Source organism: Mirounga leonina, unplaced genomic scaffold, assembly GCF_011800145.1.
Source record: "Mirounga leonina isolate KUSES-001 unplaced genomic scaffold, KU_Mleo_1.0 Mir_92, whole genome shotgun sequence".
NCBI classification, from domain to species: Eukaryota; Metazoa; Chordata; class Mammalia; order Carnivora; family Phocidae; genus Mirounga; species Mirounga leonina.
This window is the reverse complement of record NW_023270852.1, coordinates 18,276,502-18,304,303: the sequence shown is the minus strand read 5'-3', so window position 1 is coordinate 18,304,303 and position 27,802 is coordinate 18,276,502. Positions and strand designations below refer to the sequence as shown.

At 37.7% G+C, this 27,802-nt stretch overlaps 1 protein-coding gene across 3 annotated transcripts in view; it reads left to right on the top strand.

Annotated features, from left to right (window-relative positions):
* Positions 1–27,802, top strand: part of NARS2 (asparaginyl-tRNA synthetase 2, mitochondrial) — a 138,724-nt gene that overhangs the window by 53,595 nt on the left and 57,327 nt on the right. For all 3 annotated transcript variants that reach the window (XM_034995552.1, XM_034995551.1, XM_034995550.1), the window contains exon 6: positions 2,834–2,928. In XM_034995552.1, coding sequence (XP_034851443.1) covers positions 2,834–2,928 — 95 coding nt within the window. The remainder of the gene's footprint in view (positions 1–2,833; positions 2,929–27,802) is intronic.

The window sequence follows — 27,802 nt, the reverse complement described above, 5'->3', positions numbered from 1 at the left end:
GGATGGGTTAGCCTGGTGATGGGTATTAAAGAGGGCTTGTACTGCATGGAGCACTGGGTGTTATACACAAAGAATGAGTCATGGAACACTACATCAAAAACTAATGATGTAATGTATGGTGATTAACATAACATAATAAAATTTTAAAACAGTGAAATTAAAAAAAAAAAAAAACCTTAGGCTATTTTCCACAGTTCCCACAGTTGATTCTGACAATTTTTACTCATTATTTTCAGTTTTTCTGTGGAGGGACAGTCCTTCAGAGCTACCTATCTCAGCATGTTTACCGACACCACTCTCAGCAATTACTTTTTATTTTTATTTTTTTAAAGATTTTATTCATTTATTTGAGAGAGAGAATGAGAGGGAGAGAGAGAGAGAGAGAGCACAAGAGGGGGGAGCGGGAGAGGGAGAAGCAGACTCCCCGCTGAGCAGGGAGCCTGATGCGGGACTCGATCCCAGGACTCCAGGATCATGACCTGAGCCGAAGGCAGTCACTCAACCAACTTGAGCCACCCAGGTGCCCTCAGCAATTACTTTTTAAAGTATTTCATAATGTCCCTTTAATATTCTGAAATAAAATGTATAGGTAATATAACTTAATTCATTTAGAAGTCTTAAAAAATCAATGTAATGCATAAATTGTAATATAAAGAAGTAAGAGGAAGTAATTTTTAAAATGTAGTAATTATTTTAGTATGTAAGTGTGTATGACATTGGAAGGCATGATGAAGTAGTGATAGTTTATACCTATTTAAATAAGTTGGATTTAACAGATGTAAGAGGGGGGCGCCTGGATGGCTCAGTCATTAAGCGTCTCCCTTGGGCTCAGGTCATGATCCCAGGGTCCTGGGATTGAGCCCCACATCAGGCTCCCTGCTCAGCAAGAAGCCTGCTTCTCCCTCTCCCACTCCCCCTGCTTGTGTTCCCTCTCTTGCTGTGTCTCTCTCTGTCAAAGAAATAAAATCTTAAAAAAAAAAAGAAGATGTAAGAGGATCAGATTCCATTTTGTACAAATGCTAATAAATGAAAGACTACAATGTAGTCATAAAGACTAGACTTTAAATGCACAAGAAATGAAAGAAATCACTTTAGGAGAAGTCAAGATAGAACACCAATACAAATATAGACTAAAGAGGTGAAGGAAAGGAGAAAATATAATATTCTTATAAATGTGCTGGGCCTTATTTGAAACATAATTATTTAGTAAATAGTGAGCAACTACAGAGAACATATTTTTTTTTATTTTGGAAATCCAAATACAGGTCAAGGCAAATATTTTAGTCTTGTGTACTTGAGTCCTTGGAAACAGTATCCTTTCAGTGAATATGGGATTCAAAGATGGATTTTTAAAAAGCAGTGATAGGACATTTAGGACCAGTATCAAAGTAAGTTTGAAAAATAACAGGCAATTACAAAATAAATGAATGATTTCAATTTGTAATTTTTACACTAGATTTCTCATTCATAAACATATATGCCTGTATATGCTATACAATATTTTTAGAACCAATGGAATTAAATAAGATGACTTCATTTTATGTGTTTCTATAATTCACTATTTGATACTAAGTCTCTTAAAAGGAGTCTCATATTCTCTGTTATGTATTTAAAATTGGCTTTGTTGCTTTTATAGTAACAGCACTGTTACACTAAAATACTTTCAAATAAGTGCACAATTTGAAATACAAGAGTAGAGAAATTAACTTTCATCCAAAAAAGTGAGTATAATAGTCATACCTGGATCCAGAAGCTTTCTTAATTATACTATTTAAATTGTGTTTCTGGGGCATCTGGGTGGCTCAGAGTCTGTTAAGCGTCTGCCTTCGACTCGGGTATTGATTCCTCTTGCTCTGCCGCTCCCGCTGCTTATGCTCTCTTTCTCTGTCAAATAAATATATAATCTTTTTAAAAAAGTAAAGTAGATAAATTGCGTTTGACCTCCAAATAATTTTTTAGCTTGTTATAAGTGTTGGCTGGCCTGTTTCCTACCTGTTTCAGCTGGAATAATCACCTTATCTATATTGTAAGTTTATAAAAAATCTTTAAATTAATTGCTTCCCATATCTTTTAAACATAGAGTTCTGCTCTTCTGAGTTCTGGGGGAAGTTAAATTAATGTATGTAAAAGTTTATAATGTACTTATAAAAATCTGCATTAAAAATATTAAAAATTTAATAACATGACAACACATGTTTTAGAGGCTATTCCCTTGAGAAAATCAAATTCAATCATAGGTCAGAATTTTTTTTTTTTTAAAGATTTATTTATTCATTTGAGAGAGCGAGAATGAGAGAGAGTACATGAGAGGGGGGAGGGTCAGAGGGGGAAACAGGCTCCTCGCTGAGCAGGGAGCCCTATGCGGGACTCGATCCTGGGACTCCAGGATCATGACCTGAGCCGAAGGCAATTGCTTAACCAACTGAGCCACCCAGGCGCCCCATAGGTCAGAATTTTAAGAGATTAGTCTTCACATTTAAAAATTTTAATTCATAAAAAAATAAAAATAAAAATTTTAATTCATAATCTCTTTCCTTGGCTTGTCTCTCAATCAGAATCACTTTTTAGGGAGAACTATATCTTGTGACAAAAGTACTTTGTCCTTTGGTTGTATGTTTTGAAAATGCAGAGCAGATATCCTTGACCTTAGCACTTTCTAAGCAGGCATTTTCTCTTTTGGGAGTGTACTGAGAACTGCCTTTATTTTCATGAAAGTGACCTGTCCTCACATATATTTAATTGCATTGTGATTTTTAGTTGTGGCACGTATGTGGATGTGAAAGCAGAACAAAATATCTCATAGCTTTTTGTGGCTCATGTTTTTCATTTGCAGCCTTCAAGCAAAATTAAGGTGCCTGAGAAGAATTTCTTCAATGTTCCTGCTTTCTTAACTGTTTCGGGACAACTTCACCTAGAAGTGATGTCAGGGTACAGAATTTTCTTTTCTCTTTTGCCTTAATGGACTACTGATTGTGGATTGGGTGGGAGTGAAATAATGCTTTCTTTCCCAATGCTAAAACCTAAAAATTGAAATTAGTGTTTACAATTAGTCCACTTGAATTCACCAAGGTACATTTAGACTTGACAATAACCAAGTTTCTTCCTAAAATCACATTAGGCTAGACTTTTGGTTTTAGTGAAAAATGTAACACTGGAAAGATGAAGTTGTGATTTTTTTTCCTTTTTGCTAATCTCTTTCTTTTTTCTTAAATCTCAAAATATGTAATCAGAATTTAAGTAAAATAATCATGTTTATGAAAGTAAAGGCAGTTATAGTTCATATGTGAACCAAGTATTAGCCCTTTGCATTTAAAAAAATAGGTACCTGGAACAGATGGAAGAAACACTTCTTTAAGTAATTGGTTTAAATAAAGAAAATTAACTCACAGAACCATCAGGAGTGACATGTAACAAATTAGAAAGTCTTAGAGGTCAGATCACATGGTCTTGAAAATAACATATACTTAGATTCTTTTCTGATTTATCTTGAGACAAAGTGTTATTTGATAATTCCAATAACAAGATAATTGACAATATTATCAGAATACTGTGCAAAAAACTTACCTGGGATAATAGCCCTGTGAGACTATAGGATTTGCAGAGCAGTGGGTGGAAAAGGTCATGTCAGTCATGTCATGGAAAGTTCCTTATGCCTTTCAAAGCATAATTTTAAGAAATTAAAATCATGACTCATACAAGTATGAAGTGAACATGTATCAAATATTTTATTCAATTCATTAATTACTAAGGGAGCAAGTAAAGTAGTAAGGCTAGTTCAGAGAGCATTTGAAGAGCTGTGTATTCATAGGCAATTTAATAAGGAAATTTTAGAATAAGACTGCTAGGTTAGGGGGAGGAGCAAGATGGCAGAGGAGTAGGCGACCTGAATTTCGTCTGGTCCCAGGAATTCAGCTAGATAGGGATCAAACCATTCTGAACACCTATGAACTCAACAGAAGATCAAAGAAAAGAATAGCAGCAACTCTCTGAACAGATAAGCGACCCCTTTCTAGAAGGTAGGATGTGCGGAGAAGTGAATCCAAGGCGATATTCGGGAAGATAGACGGCGGGGGAGGGGGCCTCCGTCAGCCGCTACTGGCAAGTGCTAGAGCCGCGGAGCACAAAATCGGAAATTTTAGAAGTTGGCTCCACTGAGGGATGTCGCTCCAGTGCTAAGCGGCGGGGGGGGTGGAACCCTCACGGGACAGTGTGGTCTCAGGACCCTCGGGGTCACAGAAAGACCGGGGGTGCCTGAGTGTGGCAGAGCTCCCAGGTAACGAAGCAGGGAAGCCGGCTGCAGAGGCGGAGCCCAGGCGCGGGCTCTCAGCTCGGGGTTGCCATAAACCATGATCCGCGGCACAGTCGGGCCACTGCTCTTCCAGCAGGGACCCAACAAGCGGAAGATCCAGGGAGACTCACCTTCCTTCCCCTGGGAGGAACGGCGCGGGAGCACACCGCAGGGATCTGCTGGGTTTGGAGACTCCACCCGGGGTCGGGTGCCAGAGATAGAGACACTCGGTCACAGGCCGGCTGAGCACGGGGTGCGGCCAGAGACCGGGGAGACGGGAGTGATTGACTGCTTTTCTCTGGGGGTGCACTGAGGAGAGGGGCCCCGAATTCTCAGCTCCTCCGGGTCGGAGATTGGGAGGCCGCCATTTTCACTCTCCGCCTCCAAAGTTGTACGGAAAGCTTGCAGGGAACAAAAGCTCCCGAGAGCAAACCCGAGCAGATTACTTAGCCCAGACAGGCAAGGGCGGGGCAATTCCACCTCCGGCAAAGACATTTGGGAACCACGGCAACAGGCCTCTCCCCCAGAAGATCAGCGAGAATAGCCAGCCAAGACCAAGTTTACCGATCAATGAGAATGGCAGAACTCCAGCACTAGAGGAATACTGCACATAGAATTCATGGCTTTTTTCCCCATGACTCTTTAGTCTTTCAAAGTTAATTTTTTTAATTTTCTTTTTTTCTTTTTTTTTTTTTGAATTTTTCTTTTCCCTTTTTCATCCAACATCTTATTAGTCCCTTTTTTAAAAAATCTTTTTTATTTTTCATTTTTAGAGTCATATTCTATCCCTTCATGGTAGTTAACCTTATTTTTGGTATATATATATAAGTTGTTCTCTCTTTAAAATTTTGGGTTACAGTTTCTTCTAACAGACCAAAATATACTCTAAATCTCTAGTGTATGGCTTTGTTCTAGTCTCCTGCCTGATCACATTCTCTCCTTTTTTTTTTTTAAATTCTCTTCTTTCTTTTTTCAACCAACTTCTTATCTTATCAATTCCTTTTATAAAATCTTTTATAATTTTCATCTTTACACTCATATTCCATTCCTTCATTGTATTTACCCTTATTTTTATACACATATAAGCTTTTCTTTCTTTAAAATTTTGGGAGGCACTTTCTTCTAACAGACCAAAATACTCCCAAAATCTAGTGTGTGGCACTGATCTGTGCACCAGCCTGATCATATTTGATCATACTCTGTTTTTTTGTTGTTGTTGTTTGTTGTTTGTTTTTTTATCTTTTTCTTTTTTCTTTCTTGCCCTTTCTTTTCCCCAGGTTTCAGGTCTCTTCTGATTTGTTTATTGTATATTTTTCTGGGGTCGTTGTTACCCTGTTAGCATTTTGTTCTCTCATTCATCTATTCTCCTCTGGACAAAATGACAAGACGGAAAAAATCACCTCAAAAAAAAGAACAAGAGGCAGTACCGACTGCCATGGACCTAATCAATACAGACATTAGTAAAATGTCGGAAGTAGAGTTCAGAATGACGATTTTAAAGATACTAGCTGGGCTTGAAAAAAGCATGGAAGATATTAGAGAAACCCTTTCTAGAGAAATAAAAGGACTAAAATCTAACCAAATCAAAATCAAAAAGGCTATTAATGAGGTGTAATAAAAAATGGAGGCTCTAACTGCTAGGATAAATGAGGCAGAAGAGAGAATTAGTAATATAGAAGACCAAATGATGGAAAATAAAGAAGCTGAGAAAAAGAGAGATAAACAACAACTGGATCATGGGGGCAGAATTCGAGAGATAAGTGATACCGTAAGTCGAAACAATATTAGAATAATTGGGATCCCAGAAGAAGAAGAAAGAGAGAGGGGGGCAGAAGGCATATTGGAGCAAATTATAGCAAAGAACTTCTGTAATTTGGGGAAGGAAACAGGCATCAAAATCCAGGAGGCACAGAGAAGCCCCCTCAAAATCAATAAAAATAGGTCAACACCCCAACATCTAATAGTAAAACTTACGAGTCTCAGATACAAAGAGAAAATCCTGAAAGCAGCTCAGGAGAAGAGATCTGTAACCTACAATGGTAGAAACATTAGATTGGCAATAGACCTATCCGCAGAGACCTGGCAGGCCAGAAAGGACTGGCATGATATCTTCAGAGCACTAAATGAGAAAAATATGCAGCCCAGAATACTATATCCAGCTAGGCTGTCATTGAAAATAAAAGGAGATAAAAAGCTTCCAGGAGAAACAAAAACTAAAGGAATTTGCAAACACAAAACCAGCCCTACAATATTGAAAGGGGAGAGAGAGAGCCTAAAAGTAACATAGACCAGAAAGGAACACACAATATACAGTAACAGTCACCTTACAGGCAATACAATGGCACTAAATTCCTATCTTTCAATAGTTACCCTGAATGTAAATGGGCTAAATGCCCCAATCAAAAGACACAGGCTATCAGATTGGATAAAAAAACAAGACCCATCAATATGCTGTCTGCAAGAGACTCATTTTAGACCCAAAGACACCCCCAGATTGAAAGTGAGGAGGTGGAAAACTGTTTACCATGCTAATGGACACCAAAAGAAAGCTGGGGTGGCAATCTTTATATCAGACAAATTAGATTTGAAACCAAAGACTATAATAAGAGATGAGGAAGGACACTATATCCTACTTAAAGGGTCTAGCCAACAAGAAGATAAGACAACTGTAAATATCTATGCCCCTAACATGGAAGCAGCCAATTATATAAGCCAATTAATAACAAAATTAAAGAAACACATCGACAACAATACAGTAATATTAGGGGACTTTAACACCCCCCTCACTGAAATGGACAGATCATCTAAGCAAATGATCAACAAGGAAATAAAGCCTTTAAATGACACACTGGACCAAATGGACTTCACAGATATATTCAGAACATCCCATCCCAAAGCAACAGAATACACATTCTTCTCTAGTGCCCATGGAACCTTCTCCAGAATAGATCACATCCTAGGTCACAAATCAGGTCTCAACCCGTGCCAAAAGATTGGGATCATTCCCTGCATATTTTCAGACCACAATGCTTCGAAACTAGAACTCAATCACAAGAGGAAAGTCGGAAAGAACTCAAAGAGCATCCTACTAAAGAATGAATGGGTCAACCAGGAAATTAAAGAAGAATTAGAAGAATTCATGGAAACCAATGAAAATGAAAACAAAACTGTTCAAAATCTTTGGGATGCAGCAAAGGCAGTCCTAAGAGGAAAGTATATAGCAATACAAGCCTTTGTCTCAAATACACAACCTAACCCTCCACCTAAAGGAGCTGGAGAAAGAACAGCAAATAAAGCCTAAACCCAGCAGGAGAAGAGAAATCATAAAGATCAGAGCAGAAATCAATGAAATAGAAACCAAAAGAACAGTAGAACAGATCAATGAACTAGGAGCTGGTTCTTTGAAAGAATTAACAGGATTGATAAACCCCTGGCCAAACTTACCAAAAAGAAAAGAGAAATGACCGAAATAAATAAAATCATGAATGAAAGAGGAGAGATCACAACCAACACCAAAGAAATACAAACAGTTACAAGAACATATTATGAGCAACTCTATGCCAGCAAATTAAATAATCTGGAAGAAATGGATGCATTCCTAGAGATGTATCAACTACCAGAACTGAACCAGGAAGATACAGAAAACCTGAACAGACCCATAACCATTAAGGAAATTGAAGCAGTAATCAAAAATCTCCCAACAAACAGAAGCCCAGGGCCAGATGGCTTCCCAGGGGAATTTTACCAAGCATTTAAAGAAGAATTAATACCTATTCTTCTGAAACTGTTCCAAAAAACAGAAATGGAAGGAAACTTCCAAGCTCGTTTTATGAGGCCACCATTACCTTGATCCCAATACCAGACAAAGACCCCATCAAAAAGGAGAATTACAGACCAATATCCTTGATGAACATGGATGCAAAAATTCTCACCAAAACACTAGCCAATAGGATCCAACAGTACATTAAAAGGATTATTCACCATGACCAAGTGGGATTTATCCCTGGGCTGCAAGGTTGGTTCAACATCCACAGATCAATCAGTGTGATACAATACATTAATGAAAGAACAAGAATCATATGATCCTTTCAATAGATGCAGAAAAAGCATTTGACAAAGTACAGCATCCTTTCTTGATCAAAACTCTTTAGAGTATAGGGATAGAGGGTACATACCTCAGTATCATAAAAGCCATCTATGAAAAACCCACAGCAAATATCACTCTCAATGGGGAAAAACTGAGACCTTTCCCCCTAAAGTCAGGAACGTGGCAGGGATGTCCACTGTCACCACTGCTATTCAACATAGTTTAGAAGTCCTAGCCACAGCAGTGAGACAACAAAAAGAAATAAAAGGCATCCAAATCGGCAAAGAAGAAGTCAAACTCTCACTCTTTGTAGATGATATGATACTTTATGTAGAAAACCCAAAAGACTCCACCCCAAAACTGCTAGAACTCATACAGGAATTCAGTAAAGTGGCAGGATATAAAATCAATCCACAGAAATCAGTGGCATTCCTATACACCAACAACAAGACAGAAGAAAGGGAAATTAAGGAGTCGATCCCATTTACAATTGCACCCAAAACCGTAAGATACCTAGGAATAAATCTAACCAAAGAGACAAAGGATCTGTACTCAGAAAACTATAAAATACTCATGAAAGAAACTGAGGAAGACACAAAGGAATGGAAAAACGTTCCATGCTCATGGATTGGAAGAACAAATATTGTGAAGATGTCAATGCTACCTAGAGCAATCTACACATTTAATACAATCCCTATCAAAATACCATCCAACTTTTTTCAAAGAAATGGAACAAATAATCCTAAAATTTGTATGGAACCAGAAAAGACCCTGCATAGCCAGAGGAATATTGAAAAAGAAAAGCAAAGCTGGTGGCATCACAATTCCAGACTTCCAGCTCTATTACAAAGCTGTCATCATCAAGACGGTATGGTACTGGCACAAAAACAGACACATAGATCAATGGAACAGAATAGAGAGCCCAGAAATGGACCCTCAACTCTATGGTCCACTAATCTTCGACAAAGCAGGAAAGAATGTCCAATGGAAAAAAGACAATCTCTTCAACAAATGGTGTTGGGAAAATTGGACAGCCACATGCAGAATGAAACTGGACTATTTCCTTACACCACACACAAAAATAGACTCAAAATGGTTGAAAGACCTAAATGTGAGACAGGAGTCCATCAAAATCCTAAAGGAGAACACAGGCAGCAACCTCTTCGACCTCAGCCTCACCAAATTCTTCCTAGAAACATCGCCAAAGGCAAGAGACGCAAGGGCAAAAATGAACTATTGGGACTTCATCAAGATAAAAAGCTTTTGCATAGCAAAAGAAGCAGTCAACAAAACCAAAAGACAACCGACAGAATGGGAGAAAATATTTGCAAATGACATATCAGATAAATGGCTAGTATCCAAAATCTATAAGGAACTTCTCAAACTCAACACCCAAAGAACAAATGATCCAATCAAGAAATGGGCGGAAGACATGAACAGACATTTCTCCAAAGAAGACATCCAAATGGCCAACAGACACATGAAAAAGTGCTCAACATCAGGGAAATCCAAATCAAAACCTCAATGAGATACCACCTCACACCAGTCAGAATGGCTAAAATTAACAAGTCAGGAAATGACAGATGGTAGCAGGGATGCGGAGAAAGGGGAACCCTCCTACACTGTTGGTGGGAATGCAAGCTGGTGCATCCACTCTGGAAAACAGTATGGAGGTTCCTCAAAAAGTTGAAAATAGAGATAACATACGACCCAGCAATTGCACTACTGGGTAGTGCAAGTACCAAGTAGTTACCCCAAAGATACAAATGTAGTGATCCGAAGGGGTACGTGCACCCAGATGTTTATAGCAGCAATGTCCACAGTAGCCAAACTATGAAAAGAGCCAAGATGTCCATCGAAAGATGAATGGATAAAGAAGACATGGTATAGATATACAGTGGAATATTATGCAGCCATCAAAAGGAATGAAATCTTGCCATTTGCAACGACGTGGATGGAACTGGAGGGTATTATGCTGAGCGAAATAAGGCAATCACAGAAAGACATGTATCATATGATCTCACTGATTTGAGGAATTCTTAATCTCAGGAAACAAAGTGAGGGTTGGGGGGTGGGAGGGGTGGGGTGGCTGGGTAATAGACATTGGGGAGGGTATGTGCTATGGTGAGCGCTGTGAATTGTGTAAGACTGTTGAATCCCAGACCTGTACCTCTGAAATAAATAATGCATTATATATTAAAAAAAAAAAAAAAAGTTAGCAGGAAGGGAAAAATGAAGGGGGGGGAAGTTGGAGGGGGAGACAAACCTGAGAGACTATGGACTCTGAGAAACAAACTGAGGGTTCTAGAGGGGAGGAGGACGGGGGGATGGGTTAGCCTGGTGATGGGTATTAAAGAGGGCACGTTCTGCATGGAGCACTGGGTGTTATACACAAACAATGAATCATGGAACACTACATCAAAAACTAATGATGTAATGTATGGTGATTAACATAGCATAATAAAAAAAATTTTTATACTTTAAGAAAAAAGAAAGATTGCTAGATTAGTTATAAACTCATTAATGTCCTACAGATCAATAACCTTAACCTTTGGAATTTTCTCTTCTACCTGACAAAAATGATTTTCAACTCTACGAGACAGATATTTACAAGTTAATATGTAACTTTACTTAATCTGGGATATTTAATTCAGTGGTAAATGGAATAATGGAGCAAAGTATATTCTCATAAGTAATTAACCTTTGAATGTGTCTATGTCCCCATATTCCATTGAACGGGCACACTGTCTATCTTTTGGCCTTATATCCAAGTTTTAGATAATCTTCTTAAATTTTTGTTATTCATTTTTTTAATGTATAAAGTTAGAGGCAAAGTACCTTCCCCTCAGAAGTGTCATAGTGTGTGTGAAAGGTGTAAATTTACCAAGTGTTTGCCATTATAATACCACTAGTAGATTAAATATGTTCCTTCTTTCCCAGTAAAGTGCAGTGAACCACAGAACACAGTTTACAGTGAAACTTGACAGAAGATTGACTTGGCAGGATATGACGTTCTGTATTTTTTTAATGTGTTTGAAATGTTTCTAATAATGTCAGTCAAATGTGTCTAGTTGAATATGCATAGTTCTAGGATTATTAATATGCAGTACCTCATGTTTCAGATTAATGCCTGATTTAATCTCCAGTAAGAAATTGTTAGTCTTCCTTCAGCCTTTTCTTTAATTGTATTTAACAGACTTTCAAAATGGAGTAAATGTAGTTAAATTTAGAAGTTTAACATTTTCCAAAAGGATATCTATGTTGGGTCAGTGGTTTTATGGCTCCACTTTAAAGTTTAATTTGGTAGTTGTTGTTTTTAATAAGCTTTCTATTTTTGAGTAATTTTTAAATATATAAAAGTAGCAAAGACAGTGCAGACTTTTTATATACACCTCTTGCCCAGTGTCCCCCATTGTAAATATCGCACATTGTCATGGTATGTTTTGTCAAAATTAAGAATCCATTGTTAGTACATTGCTGTTAACTACATTCCAGACTTTATTTGGATTTCTCGTTTTCCACCAGTGCCTTCTTTCTTCTTCCAGGGTCCAGTTCAGGGTACCACATTACTTTTAGCTGTCATGTTTTCCCCAATCTCTTCTATTCTGTTACAATTCCTCAGTCTTTCCTTGTTTTTCATGACTTGTAGAATGTATCCCAATCTGAATTTGTCTGATGTTTTTCTCATGTTTCAACTGGAGTTATATGGGTTTTTGGAAAGAATAGCATAGAGGTGAAGTGCTCTTACCATCATCAGGGGGTACATGATATCCAGATGGTGACATTAACCTTTATTACTTGGATTAGCTAGTGTTTGCCGATATTCTCCACTGAAAATGTACTATTTTTCCCTTTCTTTGTCCTTTAGAAGTAAGTCACTAGGTCTAGCCCACCCTCATTGGAGGTGGGAATAAGGGGTTGGGGAGCTCGAGATGGAATTAAGCATCACCTCCTGGAGGGGAGAGTATTTGGAATTCTTCTATATGGAAGATTTGTTGTCTCTTCACCCTTATTTTTTTTGTTATCATTTATATCAGGATGGACTCATATATTTATTTTATAGGTTGGGTTATACTCTAGTTCTATGTTATGTATTTTGTTGCTCCAACTGTTTTAGTTTTAGCTATTGGGAACTCATTCAGATTAACTCTTGTAGTATCCTTTTGACATGCCCTTATCCTTTTGTTTTTTGAGTATTTCCTTATTCTCTGGTACTGTGAGATAGCCCATATTTATTTATTTGTTTGTTTTATATATTTTTTATGATCAATAAACCTACACTGACACATATTAATACTCAAAATCCATAGTTTACATTAGGGTTCACTTTTGGTGATGTACATTTTGTAGTTTTGGATGAATGTGTAATAATGACACGTATCCACCATTGTAGTATCACATAGAGTAGTTTCACTGCCCTAAAAATCCTCTGTGCTCCTCCTCTTCATCACTCCCTCCCTCTTAACCCCCTAGCAAACACTGATCTTTTTACTGTCTCCAGAGTTTGCTTTTTTCAGAATGTCATATTTGGAATCATATAGTAGGTACCCTTTTCAGATTGTCTTCTTTCAGTTAGTGTAGTATACATTTAAGGTTCTACCTTGTCTTTTCATGGCTTGGTAGCTCATTTCTGAATAATATTCCATTATCTGGATGTACCACAGTTTATCCATTCACCTACTGAGGGACACCTTGGTTGCTTCCAAGTTCTGGCAGTTATCCTAGGCTTATTTTTTATTTTCCCTACCCTGGCCCTTGATGCAGCCATTTCTCCAAAGAGACTTGGTTCCTTGTATTGGAAAATGTTATTTTGAGGGTTGCCTGGGTGGCTCAGTCATTAAGTGTCTGCCTTCGGCTCAGGTCATGATCCCAGGGTTCTGGGATCAAGCCCCGCGTTGGGCTCCCTGCCCCGGGAAGCCTGCTTCTCCTTCTCCCACTCCCTCTGCTTGTGTTCCCTCCCTCGCTGTGTCTCTCTCTGTCAAATAAATAAATAAAATCTCAAAAAAAAAAATGTGATTTTGAAACCAGGATTCCATCATTGGGTATCTTGCCACTGGTGGGAGATTATTGCTTCTAAACCCTCTGGGCAGACAGAGCTGTAAATACATTTTTTAAATAAGAGAAAGCTAAGTGTTTTTATTACATTCTGCCTATAAATATAATTTATAAGTGACATGTTTATTCTGAGAGAATTGGAAATATACTAAATTGCAAAACCTACATTCAGAAATGTCATCTAAAATTTTCCATTTCTTGTCAGAGCCAGAATTGGAGGAGGGTTCAGCCTAATGTATTCGAAAGAGTTTTTGATGATTTTTGTTTTTCTTTTTTTGTTCATTGTGTTTTGTTCTGCTTTTTGCTTTTGGTGTTTTTTTAACAGGTATTTTTTCCTTATTATGTATTTTTTTAGTAAGCTATGAAGGCAGACATATTTCAGGATAAAACATGCTTTCCTCTTGAACATTGCTGTTGGAAATATAAATTGGTACAGCCTTTCTAGAGAAATACCTTTTACCAAGAATTTCATTTCTAGGAATTTTTCTTAAGGGAATGATCTTACAGCTCTGTTAAGGTGTACAAACAGAAATGTTGAAAGCAACTTTGTTTATACTAGGGAAAAAGTGCTAACAATCTAAATGTGCATTTAGGAAGATTGATTAACCCTCAGTATACCAAGAAAATAGTCCTCACCATTTACCATCTAGGGGTAATGAACCTTATTTTTAATAAATATTTTTAAGCCATCTTACAAATAATTTGCAGAAGTAAAAATAAGGGGTTAGTGAAAATCAACTTCACTAGAATTTTGAGAATGTAAACCTAGCAAACCCCAATTTTTAAAAACTGCTTTATTGAGAGATTTTTTATTTATTTATCATAAAATTCACCAGTTTAAAGTATACAGTTCAATGGGTTTTAGTATATTTTCACAGTTCAAATGTCACCATAATCTAATTTAAGAATATTTTTATATTCGACTGAGCCACCTGAGTGGCTCAGTTGGTTAAGCATCTGCCTTCAGCTCAGGTCATGATCCCAGGGTCCTGGGATTGAGTCCCGCATCTGGGTCCCTGCTCAATGGGGAGTCTGCTTCTCCCTCTGCCCCTCCCCCAGCTTGTTTTCCTTCTCTCTCTCAAAAAATAAATAGAATCTTTTTTTTAAGAATATTTTTATCACCCAAAAAGAAACTTCTTCCCATTAGCAGTCACGCCCCATCCTCCTTCCCACTCTTAGGCAACCACTTATCTACTTTATGTCTCTACGAATTTGCCCATTTTGGGTATTTCATATAAATAGAATATGTAGTGTATCATATTTTGTTCTACTTTGCATAGTATTTTCAATGTCTGTCCATGTTGTAGCATGTGTCAGTATTTCATTTTTATTTTATTGCCAAATAACATTATATGTGTGAGTATAACACATTTGTTTATCCATTCAGCAGATCATAATGGACATTTGGGTTGTTTCTACTTTTTGGCTGCTATTAGTAATATTATTATGAATATTTGAGTACAAGTATTTGTGTGAACATGTTGGCATTTCTCTTGGGTAGATACTTAGAAATGGAACCTGTGGGTTCACATGGTAATTTTAACTCTGTGAGGAATTGCAGGCTCTTTTCCACAGCGTCTGTACCATTTTACAGCAATCCCACCAACAATGTATAAAAGTTCCAATTTCTCCAATTCTTTTTTTTTTTTTATTTGAGAGAGAGAGAATGAGAGACAGAGAGCATGAGAGGGAGGAGGGTCAGAGGGAGAAGCAGACTCCCCGCCGAGCAGGGAGCCCGATGCGGGACTCGATCCCGGGACTCCAGGATCATGACCTGAGCTAAAGACAGTCGCTTAACCAACTGAGCCACCCAGGTGCTCCCCCAATTTCCCCAATTCTTGTCAACACGTACTATATGTCTTTTTCATTGTGCCATTTTAGTACGTGTAAAGTGGCATCTCATTATGGTTTTGATTTGCATTTCCCTAATGACTACTGATGTTGAACATCTTTTGGTGTGCCTGTTGGCCATTTGGATATCTTCTTTGGAGGAATGTCTACTTAAATCCTTGATTCATTTTTTGTTTAGTTGGGTTGTCTTTTATTATTTAGTTGTAAGAGTTCTTTATATACTCTGGATACAAGTTCCTTATCAGATACATGATTTATAATTTGTTTTTCCCATTCTATAGGTTGTTTGTTTGTTTTCATGTTCTTGATGATGGTGGTAAAGCCCAATTTTTATCCTCACTTTTCTGGGTTTTGAAAGTATCCCATATAGACACAGCCTTTTGAATGTAGCTGTTTATCGACTGCCATGGGATGAACCAGGAATATACCTATACTTAATACAGATTCTGGATTTCAAATACTTCTTTAGTAGTTTCAAGCTTATTACTTCTGGTTCTTGCACTCACATCATCATAAAGTAATACTTTTGAGAACTTGACAGTTCATAATTTTGAAGAGAGGATGGCCATCTTTTTTTATTCATAATTGCAAAACATTTCTATTTTTAGATTTGTAAACACCAATGATCAAATCACTTAATTTTTTCATTTCTACATGATATTTTTTCTTCCAGAAACTTTTGTATACATACTTGCCTTCAGCCTTTGTTCATTTGTTAACCATATCAAATAAATTTTGGTGCACAAATGTAGATGATGAAAGAATATTGTCACATACCTTTCCAGCAGAACGCTATGATCCGAGTTCCTCTTGCATGTTATTGCATGATGAAGTCCTAACTGTAGAATAACTAATTGGATAGAAATATCATATTTCCTTTTTGCCCTTAGAAATGTTTTATTCACTTATCAATTCTTGGGTTTGAGAAAATTCATTTAGGATATTGTTATCTGTAGGCTCATAGTCTCAGATTTCACTTACACCAATTTTACCATTATTATTGGAGACTAGATTGTTACTCTCTGTCTCTTTGCATTCTTTTCCTGGCTTGTTTCTAATATTTATGAAGCATCTTTATCGTTTTTCTTCTCTTTGTCATTGTGAGTGAAAAATAGACGATCTCAATTCTCATCTGTGTTCTCTGAAAACTACAAAAAGACTACAACATTCGTGTCTCCAGCCTTTTCTTAGACCTGTTTGAAAGATGACACAATACTTTGTGTACTGCAATAAGAAAATGTAAGATGAAATAATGGTGATGATTTCTCTCACTCTGCATCTTCCTCTTACCCACTATGCATCCTAGGCATCCATCATTTTCTATTTTCAATGTTTTACTCTTTTTTAACTTAATTAGGAGTAATTGAGTAATGAAATAATGTCTAGGATGAAACAGCAAAATGTTTACATATACAGCAAAAATAAGATTACTAAACCCCATATAGCTTAGATTCATGAAAGGATTCAATAAGATTTATTCTATTTGAATAAAATACTACAAATTTCGCTGTCTTTTATTTATTTTTTTTTAAGTTTTATTTATTTATTTGACAGAGAGAGCTCAAGTAGGCAGAGCAGTAGATAGAGGGAGATGGAGAAGCAGGCTCCCCACTGAGCAGGGAGACCGATACGGGGCTCGATCCCAGGACCCTGGGATCATGACCTGAGCTGAAGGCAGAGGCTTAACGAACTGAGCCACCCAGGTGCCCCTTCACTGTCTTTTAGATAACCTTGTTAGTAGACTGAATTATGTCCTCCCCCCCCAAAGACAATTACTGTAAATTACAACCTTTTTTTGAAAATAAGGCCTTTGCAGATTAATCCATTAAAATAGTGAATTAGGGTGTGCCTAAATTCAATGACTATTATCTTTATAAAAGAAAGTAGAAGGAGATTTAGATTCAGAGATGTGGAGGAGATAGGCACAGAAAGAAGGAAGACCATGTGAAGGAGGCAGAGTTAGGAGTAATGCTGAGGAATGAATGCTAAGGATTTCTGAGAGCCACTGGAAACTAGGCAGACTTCTTCCCTAGAACCTTAGAAAGAGCATGGTGCTGACAACACCTTGATTTCAGACTTTTGGCATTTATAGCTGTGAGAGAATAAATTTTTGTCCTTTAAGACACCCAGTGTGTGGTAATTTGTTATGACCACCTTAGGAAATTAATACAACCTTTAAGAAAGTATAAATCATGAGATACTAATATTAAGAAATAGTTAAAGCTGCTCAACAACAGACTCTTAACTATAGAGAACAAACTGATGGTTACCAAGGGGAGGTTGGTGAGGGGATGGGTTAAATAGGTGATGGGGATTAGGAAGTGCACCTGTTCTGATGAGCAATGGGTGATGTATGGAAGTGTTGAATCAAGTGTATTGTACACCTGAAACTAATATAACTGTATGTTAATTATACTGGAATTAATTTTTTTTAATTCTTTGTGTTTCAAAAAACAACAACAAAAACTGCTTAACAAAGAAACTTAAAAATTAAAACTGGGTATAATGGACCCTAGCAATAAACTGAGGGTGAAATTAATTATGAAATCATCCAAACATTGGATTACTGTACAGCCATTAAAACTGATGATAAAGCTTTACAACATGTTACAAGAAAAACAGTGGTTATGAAACGGGAAGTAGAATGTGTTTCAAGGTTTTACTCTGTGTGTGTGTGTGTGTGTGTGTGTGTGTAGGAAAGAGTCTGGAAAAATATACACCAGTGTTCAACTAATAAGCAATGGCTGTCTCTACTCATTTTCATTTTCTTCTTTAAGCTTGTCTTTTATTCAGATTCAAAAACCTAGGTTCAAAAAATCAGCTGTTTCCTTGAGGGTGGGGTGGGTAATCAGCTTGGGGTTCCAGTTGATTTTTTTTTTTTCCAGTTTGATTAATTGTTTGCTTTGTGTTTGGTACGAGCACTCTTAAAAATCATTCCCCTGGGTCATCTCATCAGTGCAAATGCTGAGCTCAGAAACCATGAAACATTCATACTCAGGATGTATTCATCCTGTTAAGTGGCTGTGGTAAGAATGTCAACATGTGAACCTGAGTTAGACTGAAATATCCTTTATAACTGAGTGTGAAACTGTCTTCCCATCCCATATCACTTTCTTATTCTTCATCCACTTGATGCTTATCTGAACTTTGTTAATTTATACTCATTTGGTTTTTGAGAGTTTTTTTGCCTATGGCTATTTTATTTGTGCTGTGCATTTTCACACACCTCTGTGTTTCTAATGCCCCTCCCTGTAGCATTAGACTGCTTTTCCATATCACATTCCTCCAGGGCTCAACTGAAAGAGGGCTTTCTTCTTGACTCCTTTCCTATTTTTCTCAATAGAAATTATTTTTCTCTTTTTCTCCTGTCTTACAGTACTCACCTATCTCATGTCCTAAAGAAAAAAAGTTCCTCTTATTTTTAATGTTTATCCAGTTCGTAGTTCTTCTCATGTCTATCTCGTAGATTATAAACATCCTAAATATCTGCATCTACTAAAAATAGTAGATATTCTGTAAGTATTGTTAAACTGAATTTGTAAGGCACAAATTCTCATTCTTCTAAACTATTGTGTATAGTTTCTACTATAGAATTAAGCCCACAACAGAGTTAAATATGTTAATCACTTTTTTTACTCTATTTCATGGGAAAGCTATCACTCTGAAACTTTGAGATCTTTATTTGCTGAATGTATGTGAATAATGATGGTTCTTTATGCTATTATTCTTCTTGATAGTGGGACCTTAAAACAAAGAGATTTCTTCTTTTAGTGTATTATGTATGTTAAAAATTAACTATTTTGATGGAAATATGAATTAGCAGACTATTGGTATAAAAGACTCAGGAATTTCGTTATCACCTTACCTGTTTTCTCACTTGAACAATATAGCTAGGGAATGAGCATTTCCGGTAAATTAAGCAGCAAGTGGAGAGGGTTTAGTAGGGATATTTAGTTTGTTTGGGTACAATACAGAGAATGTGAATATTTGGATTAACCAGGGGTTGGGTGTTGCCAAGTTCGATTGATGGAAATAGATAGGTACTGAAGGTTATGATAGATCAAGGAGGAGTGAGGAAATAGGGGTAGTAGGTGATGATAGAAAAAAATGGTGGACTTAAAGAATTGGAGGTCTTAATGAAGAATTGTGGGTGTGGAAGTACAAGGGTTAAAACCCACACAAATTCGAGGTCAAAGAATGGTGGTGTGAAATTCCTATCTCCAATGTGGAATCTCTGCTCAGCTCCCACCTGTGAAGTGCCAGTTGTCTTCTACAGTGGTTGCTGTATGAACAGCTCAACATGCTCAAACGAAATTCATCATCATTCTCTCAATCTGTTTTTTCCTCCTGAATTCCTTGTGTCGAGAAATGGCACTACCATCTTTCCAGTTTGTCAAAGCAGCTGTGTGAATACCATCCCCAAGTTTCCTTTTTCCACACACGTTTCATCTTTTCACTCATTTGCGTCTACTTCCCTTTGCTGCAGCTATCCTAAACTGTGTATAAATTTCTGATAATATACAGGTGTTTCTTTGTGGATGAGGAATATCCTTTCCCCATGTGTTTGTCTAGCTAATTCCTGCCCATCCACCTAAACTCAGCTTAAGGGGCGCCTGGGTGGCTCAGTCGGTTAAGTGTCTGCCTTTGGCTCAGGTTATGATCCCAGAGTCCTGGGATCAAGCCCCGCATTGGGCTTCTTATTTAGCCGGGAGCCTGTTTCTCCCTCTGTCTGCTGTTCCCCATGCTTGTGTGCATGCTTGCACGCTCTCTCTCTGACAAATAAATAAAATCGTTTAAAATAAAATAAAAAATAAACTCAGCTTAAAAATGATCTCACCCAGAATCCCCACTCCCACCCCTACATCCTGCTTATTTAAATGCCCTTCTTCTCGGGGCGCCTGGGTGGCTCAGTCGTTAAGCGTCTGCCTTCGGCTCAGGTCATGATCACAGGGTCCTGGGATCAAGCCCTGCATCGGGCTCCCTGCTCGCGGGAAGCCTGCTTCTCCCTCTCCTGCTCTCCTGCTCTCCCTGCTTGTGATCCTGCTCTCGCTGTCTCTCTCTCTGTCAAATAAATATATTTAGAAGAAAAAAAAATCTTTAAAAAAATAATAAAATAAATGCCCTTCTTCTGTATGCCCCTGTTGCTTTATTCTTTCTGTTTTATAACACTGGAATCACTGTTGTTTTCTCTATAGCTTAGACTTTGAGCTTTTGGATTTAGGGACTTTAATAACCTTATTATTACAGAATAAAGACTTAAATACCTGTTGGAAAGGATTTCTATCAATTCTATTTATAAAAAGAATTGAAATTGTCTGTTTATATGCTTATCTTCCCATTAGCCCACAAATTCCTCCAACTGTATCTTGTTCCTCTTTGTCTTCATAGTTTCTATTACTACCATTTACCTGATTCAGAGCTCAAAAATCAATCTCAATTTGATTGAACATTTGTTGAGAGTCAGCTGTGTGCCAAACACTAGGTTAGGTGCTGGGATGCAAAGATGAACAAGACAGATATGATCCCAATCTTCATGACCCCATACAATCTAATGAACAAGATAAGCATTAAATAAGAAATTCACAGTGTGGTAGCGGTTACACAAAAGCCTGTCCTGAGGCAAGAACAGCATATGGCAAGGGAATTTCAACCTTGTCTAGGTTGAATTGAATTTAGAAGTAACCTTATCAGTAGAATGATTACATGAGAGTGCATTTTAAAATGTCATTTATATTTAATGACCACTGGCTGTTATATTTAGTTTGGATTCTATTGCTTTTCTGTTCTTGGGACAACAGAAATCTAGTTAATACAACTTTTTCTTCCTATTGTAGAGCATTTTATGATGTACAATCTTTTTGTTACCCCAATACATGTTATCTGTATTTGGTTGTGAAATGTCTTTTGGTACTTTTATGTCATGTTTGATACATTATCCTTGAATGAATTATATTTAGCCAAATCATGAAAAGCTAGCAAACTATTTAGCTTTTCTGTCCTGTTCCTTTATCTACTTCCATATACTTGGAGTCTTTTATTAAACTTTATATGAAAAGGTTGTGATTTTGTATCCTATCCTACTTTAGGGCAACAGCCAGAATAAGAGGGATGTAGACATCATGGTCTAAAGAAATGGTTGAAGAAACTAAATAGGTTTAACATAGGAAAGACAAAGGGGAGACATGCTTTGAAATTTTCTCAGATCTATTTGTTGGGCTTTGGTGAGAGCCCTGGATGCAGATGAGTAAGTGATTTCTTAAAGAACAACTTTACTGAGATAGAACTCACTTACCATAAAATTCACCCTTTAAAATGTACAATTTAGGGGCGCCTGGGTGGCTCAGTCAGTTAAGTGGCTGCCTTCGGCTTAGGTCATGATCCTGGAGTCCTGGGATCAAGCCCCACATCTGGCTCCCTCCTCAGCAGGGAGTCTACTTCTCCCTCTGACCCTACCCCCTCTTGTTCTCTCTCTCTCTCTCTCTCTCACTTTCTCTCTCTGAAATAAATGAATAAAATCTTTAAAAAAAATAAAAAATTAAAAAATAAAATAAAATGTACAATTTAGTAGTTTTTACTATATTCACAAAATTGTGCAACCGTAATTAGGGCCCAGGGGTTCAAGAGCCCCTGGCTCTGGGGTCCCAAACAGACTTGGTTTGGCCACTTGCTGCTGGCAAAACCCAAAGGCAGAAAGACAGGTGGTGGTCAAACAAGAACGGAATTTATTTCAGTGAGGCCAGCCCCTGGAAGATAGTGGACTACTATCCCAAAGACTGTCTCCAAAGTGCTGAAAATACTTTCAGGTTTATAATAAAGAGGATGCGGGACAGAGGCCCAAGAGTGTGTGCAGGTGGGCAGTAAAGGTCAGGTCAGTCATTGTCTTAGGGGTGACTCATGTGAGGGCTTGCTGATTTCAGGGCAGTCGGTGCTCAAGGGGTAGTTTTGGTTCCCATTACGGGATGCTTTGTCCACCGGGTCTCTTGCCCAAGTGAAAAGATAAGCTTCATTAGTCAGAAAATACAGTCTGAAGTCAAAATGGTGACAGTTTAAGGCATAGCTGGGTCCTGTTTCACAACTATCACCACTATCTAATTTTATATTTTCATCGCTTCAGAAAGAATTCCCTTACACGTGAGTAATCACCTCCCATTCCCATTCCCCACAGCCCCTGGCAACCACTACCGAATGAAAAACAAGGGGAGTGCTGCCCAGCAGTCTGTGTCATGACAAACCTGCCAGGTAGTGATGCTGCTGAGGACTACTGCCCTAGAGAATGACTCTCTGTTCCCTGTTTGGTGGGGACATCTGGCCTCCAGTCATTCTGGGGGAAGTTGGAGAGAACTGACAGTTGCATATGCAAAATCTATCAGTGAATCTCCATTTTCTCCATCTCCAACCTCACCATGGTTCTTTGTGCAGGTCACCTCCTTTCTGCTACAGCGTGCTTACTCTGTATTCTAGATAATGGTTTCCATGCTTTAATACATCAGTCATCACTCAACAACTGTTTTCTGTCCTCCAAAGATTGGTTGAGATCTCTTGTCCACTGAGGGTCCCCTTCTTCTTTCTTCCTTTTAACTTACCTTAAGATTGTCTCAGGAAGGAGTGAATGTAAATATCTGTGCTTTTTATAAAAAAGATCTAATTGTCTTTATTAAATGATTCATGAATTGGGCATTACCCCATCTAGCAAGTAAAGGGGGGGGGGGAGACTTTGTAAATATCTGTGCCTAATTCACTATTTGAACTTCATTTTTACTAGCTTGAGTGGTAATAGTTTGCTCTTCTTCTAGTTAGGCTGTGCATTATTTGCATGATGAGTTAGTGTCTTTGTCTAATGCATTAACTCTGCAGTATCTGCATATCACCTTGCAAGTCTAAACATGAGATTCTCTATTTCTAGTCTTCCTTTCCTTTGTGACGGCAGTTACTAATTTCCCTTTACTCAACTTCAAGTGTATGAGAGAATAGCCCCATTCTTCTATTATCTCACTCAGGTCTGGCTGAGCGGAGTATCAGAAGGATTGAATGCCTTTGAAATAAGCAAGTTTGGTGTGAGTTAAAAAAAAAAAAAATTACCAGTCAATCCTTTGAGGAATGATACAAATAGAACTCATTTTGCATAAAATGCAATGCCTGTTGGCATTGTCTAAAAGCAAATGCAGGTTACTATAGTGAGACACCAATTAATCCTTAGTAATTTGACCATTATGGACAGTAATTGGAGCTATAAAAAGCAAAACTGATATTGTTACTTCTTACAGTTACTGTGTAATCTTGTCCAAATTCTATTTTGCTCTGGTGGGTTTAATTACTTTTTTAGGAAAGGGGAAAAAAAAAATCTGTGTTTGTTACATGTTTGCAGAATTTAGGTTGTGTTGAGAACAGAGAAAATTTGTCATTTTGACTTTTTTCCCCTAGCTTGTTTTCTTCTACCTAAAAATAACTATGGGTACTCATTTATTCAGCAGTAATTTTAGTGTTCACCCAAATGGTATGTAACTGTTGGACACCAAGGAGGATGTTAAAAATATAGGACAGACTTGTTGATTGACACATAGAGGGTTGCGGGTGCTGTTACAGAGTGAAGTAGCTACTGAGATAATGTTATCCCGACCAGAACGTGCTGAATTTGTCCAAGTAAACGGTCATACAGTTAGATTACAGTCAGAATTCTCCTTCTATACGTACTAGTTTTATAGGTTTAATATCTGAGCCTCCACTTCCTGACTATAAAGATGAATGAAAATGGCCACCTTGCCAAACCAATGTGAGAATTAGATGCTATGTAAAGCCCAGCATTTATCACAGTTTGACGCTGAAATGGTAACGGTCGTCTGTGGTGATGGTCGTCATGACAGCTGGGACCTGGAGAGCCCAGGGTGATTATAAAGAAAGAAGCCAGGGTGTTGTAACCAGGAAGAATAGCTGGCAGCCAGTAATCCAGTTGTTTTACAAGAGTAGCAACCCTGGAGTTTAACAAAGCGGAGGATTGAGACAAATAGTGAGTCTGTCAGAATTCAGATCTCACAGGACAGGTCAGAAGGTTAAACTAAACCAGTACCTGTCAGAATTTGAAGACCAAATCGGAAGTAAACTCTGAGAGCAGGTGAGGTCATAATCTACCCTAAGAGCTGTGGCCAGTTATGTTGACAGTGATCTATCATTGTGTTCTAGGTTCTTTTGTTCTTCGAAGTAGATCATTGCTGTGCCCCTTCTATGTTTCCAGTTGCCTGACACTTCACCCTTTATAGTTTAGTTGGGGTGTGATTATAATTTAAGTAATTAGGTAACAGGACAATTGAGTAATTAGGCCAATGCATGAATAAGCTCTTTTTGTTATTGTTGCTTCTCAACTTTGTTAAATATCCTTTATATACAAAAAAACCCCACCCATTTTAAATGTACAGTTTAATAAATTTTGACAAATTTATAAAACCTTATAACCTCTACTGTAATAAAAACAAAAAAATACTCTATCACCAAAAAAAAAAAAGTCCCCTTATTTCTCTTTGCAGTCTCCCTGCCTGGCCCTAGGTCATAAACAACCATTGATCTACTTTCTGTAGTCACAGATTAGAATTTCCTTTTCTAGAATTTCATATAAATGGTTTTTATATAATACTTTATTTAGGTTTATGTAAGTGGTATCATACAGTATATACTCTTTTGTATCTGACTTCTTTCACTCAACATAATGCTTTTGAAATTCATCCAGTTGGTTTGTTCCTTTTTATTGCTGAATATTATTCCATTGCATGGATATTACAATTTTGTAATTCATTTATCTTTTTTATTTCATATTTTTTAAAGATTTATTTCATTTTATTTTTTAATTCAATTAATTAACATATAATGTAGTATTGGTTTCAGAGGTAGAGGTCAGTGATTCATCAGTCTTATGTAATACCCAGTGTTCGTTACATCACATGCCCACCTTAATGTCCCTCACCCAGTTACCCCATCCCTCCACCCTCCTCCCCTCCACCAACCCTTAAGAGTCCCTTATGGTTTGTCTCCCTCTCTGATTTCATTTTGTTTTATTTTTCCCTCTCTTCCTCTATGATCCTCTGTTTTGTTTCTTAAATTCCACATATCAGTGAGATCATATGATAATTGTCTTTCTCTGATTGGCTTATTTCACTTAGCATAATACCCTCTGGTCCCATCCTCGTCATTGCAAATGGCAAGATTTCCATTTTTTGATGGTGGAGTAGTATTCTATTGTGTATATATACCACATCTTCTTTACCCATTCATCTGTCAGTGGACACCCGGACTCTTTCCATAGTTTGGCTATTGTGGATGTTGCTGCTATAAACATTGCGGTGCAGGTGCCCCTTTGGATCACGACATTTGTATCTTTGGGGTAAATACTCAGTAGTGAAATTGCTGGGTTGTAGGGTATCTCTATTTCCAACTTTTTGAGGAACCTCCATGCTGTTTTCCAGAGTGGCTGTACCAGCTTGCATTCCCACCCACAGTGTAAGAGGGTTCCCCTTTCTCCACATACTCGCCAACATCTATCATTTCCTGACTTGTTAATTTTAGCCATTCTGACAGGTGTGAAGTGGTATCTCATGTGGTTTTGATTTGTATTTCCTTGATGCCGAGTGATGTTGAGCATTTCTTCATGTGTCTGTTGGCCATTTGTATGTCTTCTTTGGACAAATGTCTGTTCATGTCTTGTGCCCATTTTTTAATTGGATTCTTTGTTCTTTGGGTGTTGAGTTTGATAAGTTCTTTTTTTTTTTTTTTTTAAGATTTTATTTATTTGACAGAGAGAACAAGCAGGGGGAGCAGCAGAGGGAGAAGGAAAAGCAGACTCCCTGCTGAGCAGGGAGCCCAACTCAGGGCTCAATCCCAGGACCCTGGGATTATGACCTGAGCCAAAGGCAGACGCTTAACTGACTGAGCCACCCAGGTGCCCTAGAGTTTGATAAGTTCTTCATAGATTTTGGATACTAATCCTTTATCTGATAAGACATTTGCAAATATCTTCTCCCATTCTATCGTTGTCTTTTGGTTTTGTCAATTGTTTCCTTTGCTGTGCAAAAGCTTTTTATCTTGATGAAGTCCCAATAGTTCATTTTTGCCCTTGCTTCCCTTGCCTTTGGTGATGATTCCAGGAAGAAGTTGCTGCAGCTGAGGTCAAAGAGGTTGCTGCCTGTGTTCTCCTCAAGGATTTTGATGGATTCCAGTGTCACATTTAGGTCTTTCATCCATTTTGAGTTTATTGTATATGGTGGAAGAAAGTAGTCCAGTTTCATTCTTCTGCGTGTGGCTGTCCAGTTTTCCCAACACCATTTGTTGAAGAAACTGTCTTTTTCCATTGGGTATTCTTTCCTCCTTTGTCAAAGATTAGTTGACCATAAAGTTGAGGGAATTCATTTATCTTTTGATGGGCGTTTGGGGCTGTTATAAATGAAGCTTTATGAAAATTTATGCACAAGTCTGTGTGCACATGTTTTCATTTCCTTTGGGTAAATACCTAGGGATTGCTGGGTTGTATAGTAAATGTATGATTAACTTTATAAGAAACTGCTGAACAGTTTTTCAGAGTACTTGTACTATTTTGTATGCCCACCAACAAAGGATGAGAGTTTTGTTTGTTCCCCATGTTTGACAAAAATTGGTGTCTTCAGTATTTTTTTAGTCATTCTAGTAAGTATATGTCTCATTACAGTTTCAATTTGTATTTTTGTCATGACTAATACTGTTGAACTGTCTTTTCTCATGTGCTTATTGGCCATTCAGATATCTTCTTTTGTGAACTATTTTTTTAGTTCTTTTGCCTGTTTTTGTTAGGTTGTTTGTCTTTTTGTTATTTAGTTATAACAGTTATTTATATGTTCTGGATACTAGACCTTTATCTGATGTATTGTACGTACTTTCTCCCAGGGTGCCTTGCTTTTCTGTCTTTTTACAGTACCTTTTGAAGACCAGAGTTTTTAATTTTGTTGGTGAATACTTTATCACTTTTTTCTTATATAATTCATGATTTTTATGTCTTATTCAAAAGATTACAAAGATTTTCTCCTATTTTTTTCCCTAGGAATTTTGTCATTGTAGCTTGTACCTTTGATCTGTGATCTCCCCTACTACTCTATATAAGCTCCTTGAAGGCAAAAGGCTGTGCCTGATTTATGTCTGTATTTTCCAGGGCGCCTGGGTGGCTCAGTCGGCTAGGCTTCTCTGCCTTTGGCTCGGGTCATGATCCCAGGGTCCTGGGGTCGAGTCCCACATTGGGCTCCCTGCTCAGCGGGGAGCCTGCTTCTCCCTCTGCCTGCTACTCCCCCTGCTTGTGCTCTTTCTCTGACAAATAAATAAAATCTTAAAAAAAAGTCTGTGTTTTCCATAGTGGTAGTTGTCTAATAAAAGTTTAATGAAGAAATAAATGAGTATGATTTCATGATACATAATGCCAGTTGTAAGATAAGAACAGATAGCTAGCTAGGCCCAAAGCTTCTCTATCTATTTCTTCTTGGCTGCTCTGACCTGTGGGCCTCAGTTACTTCTGT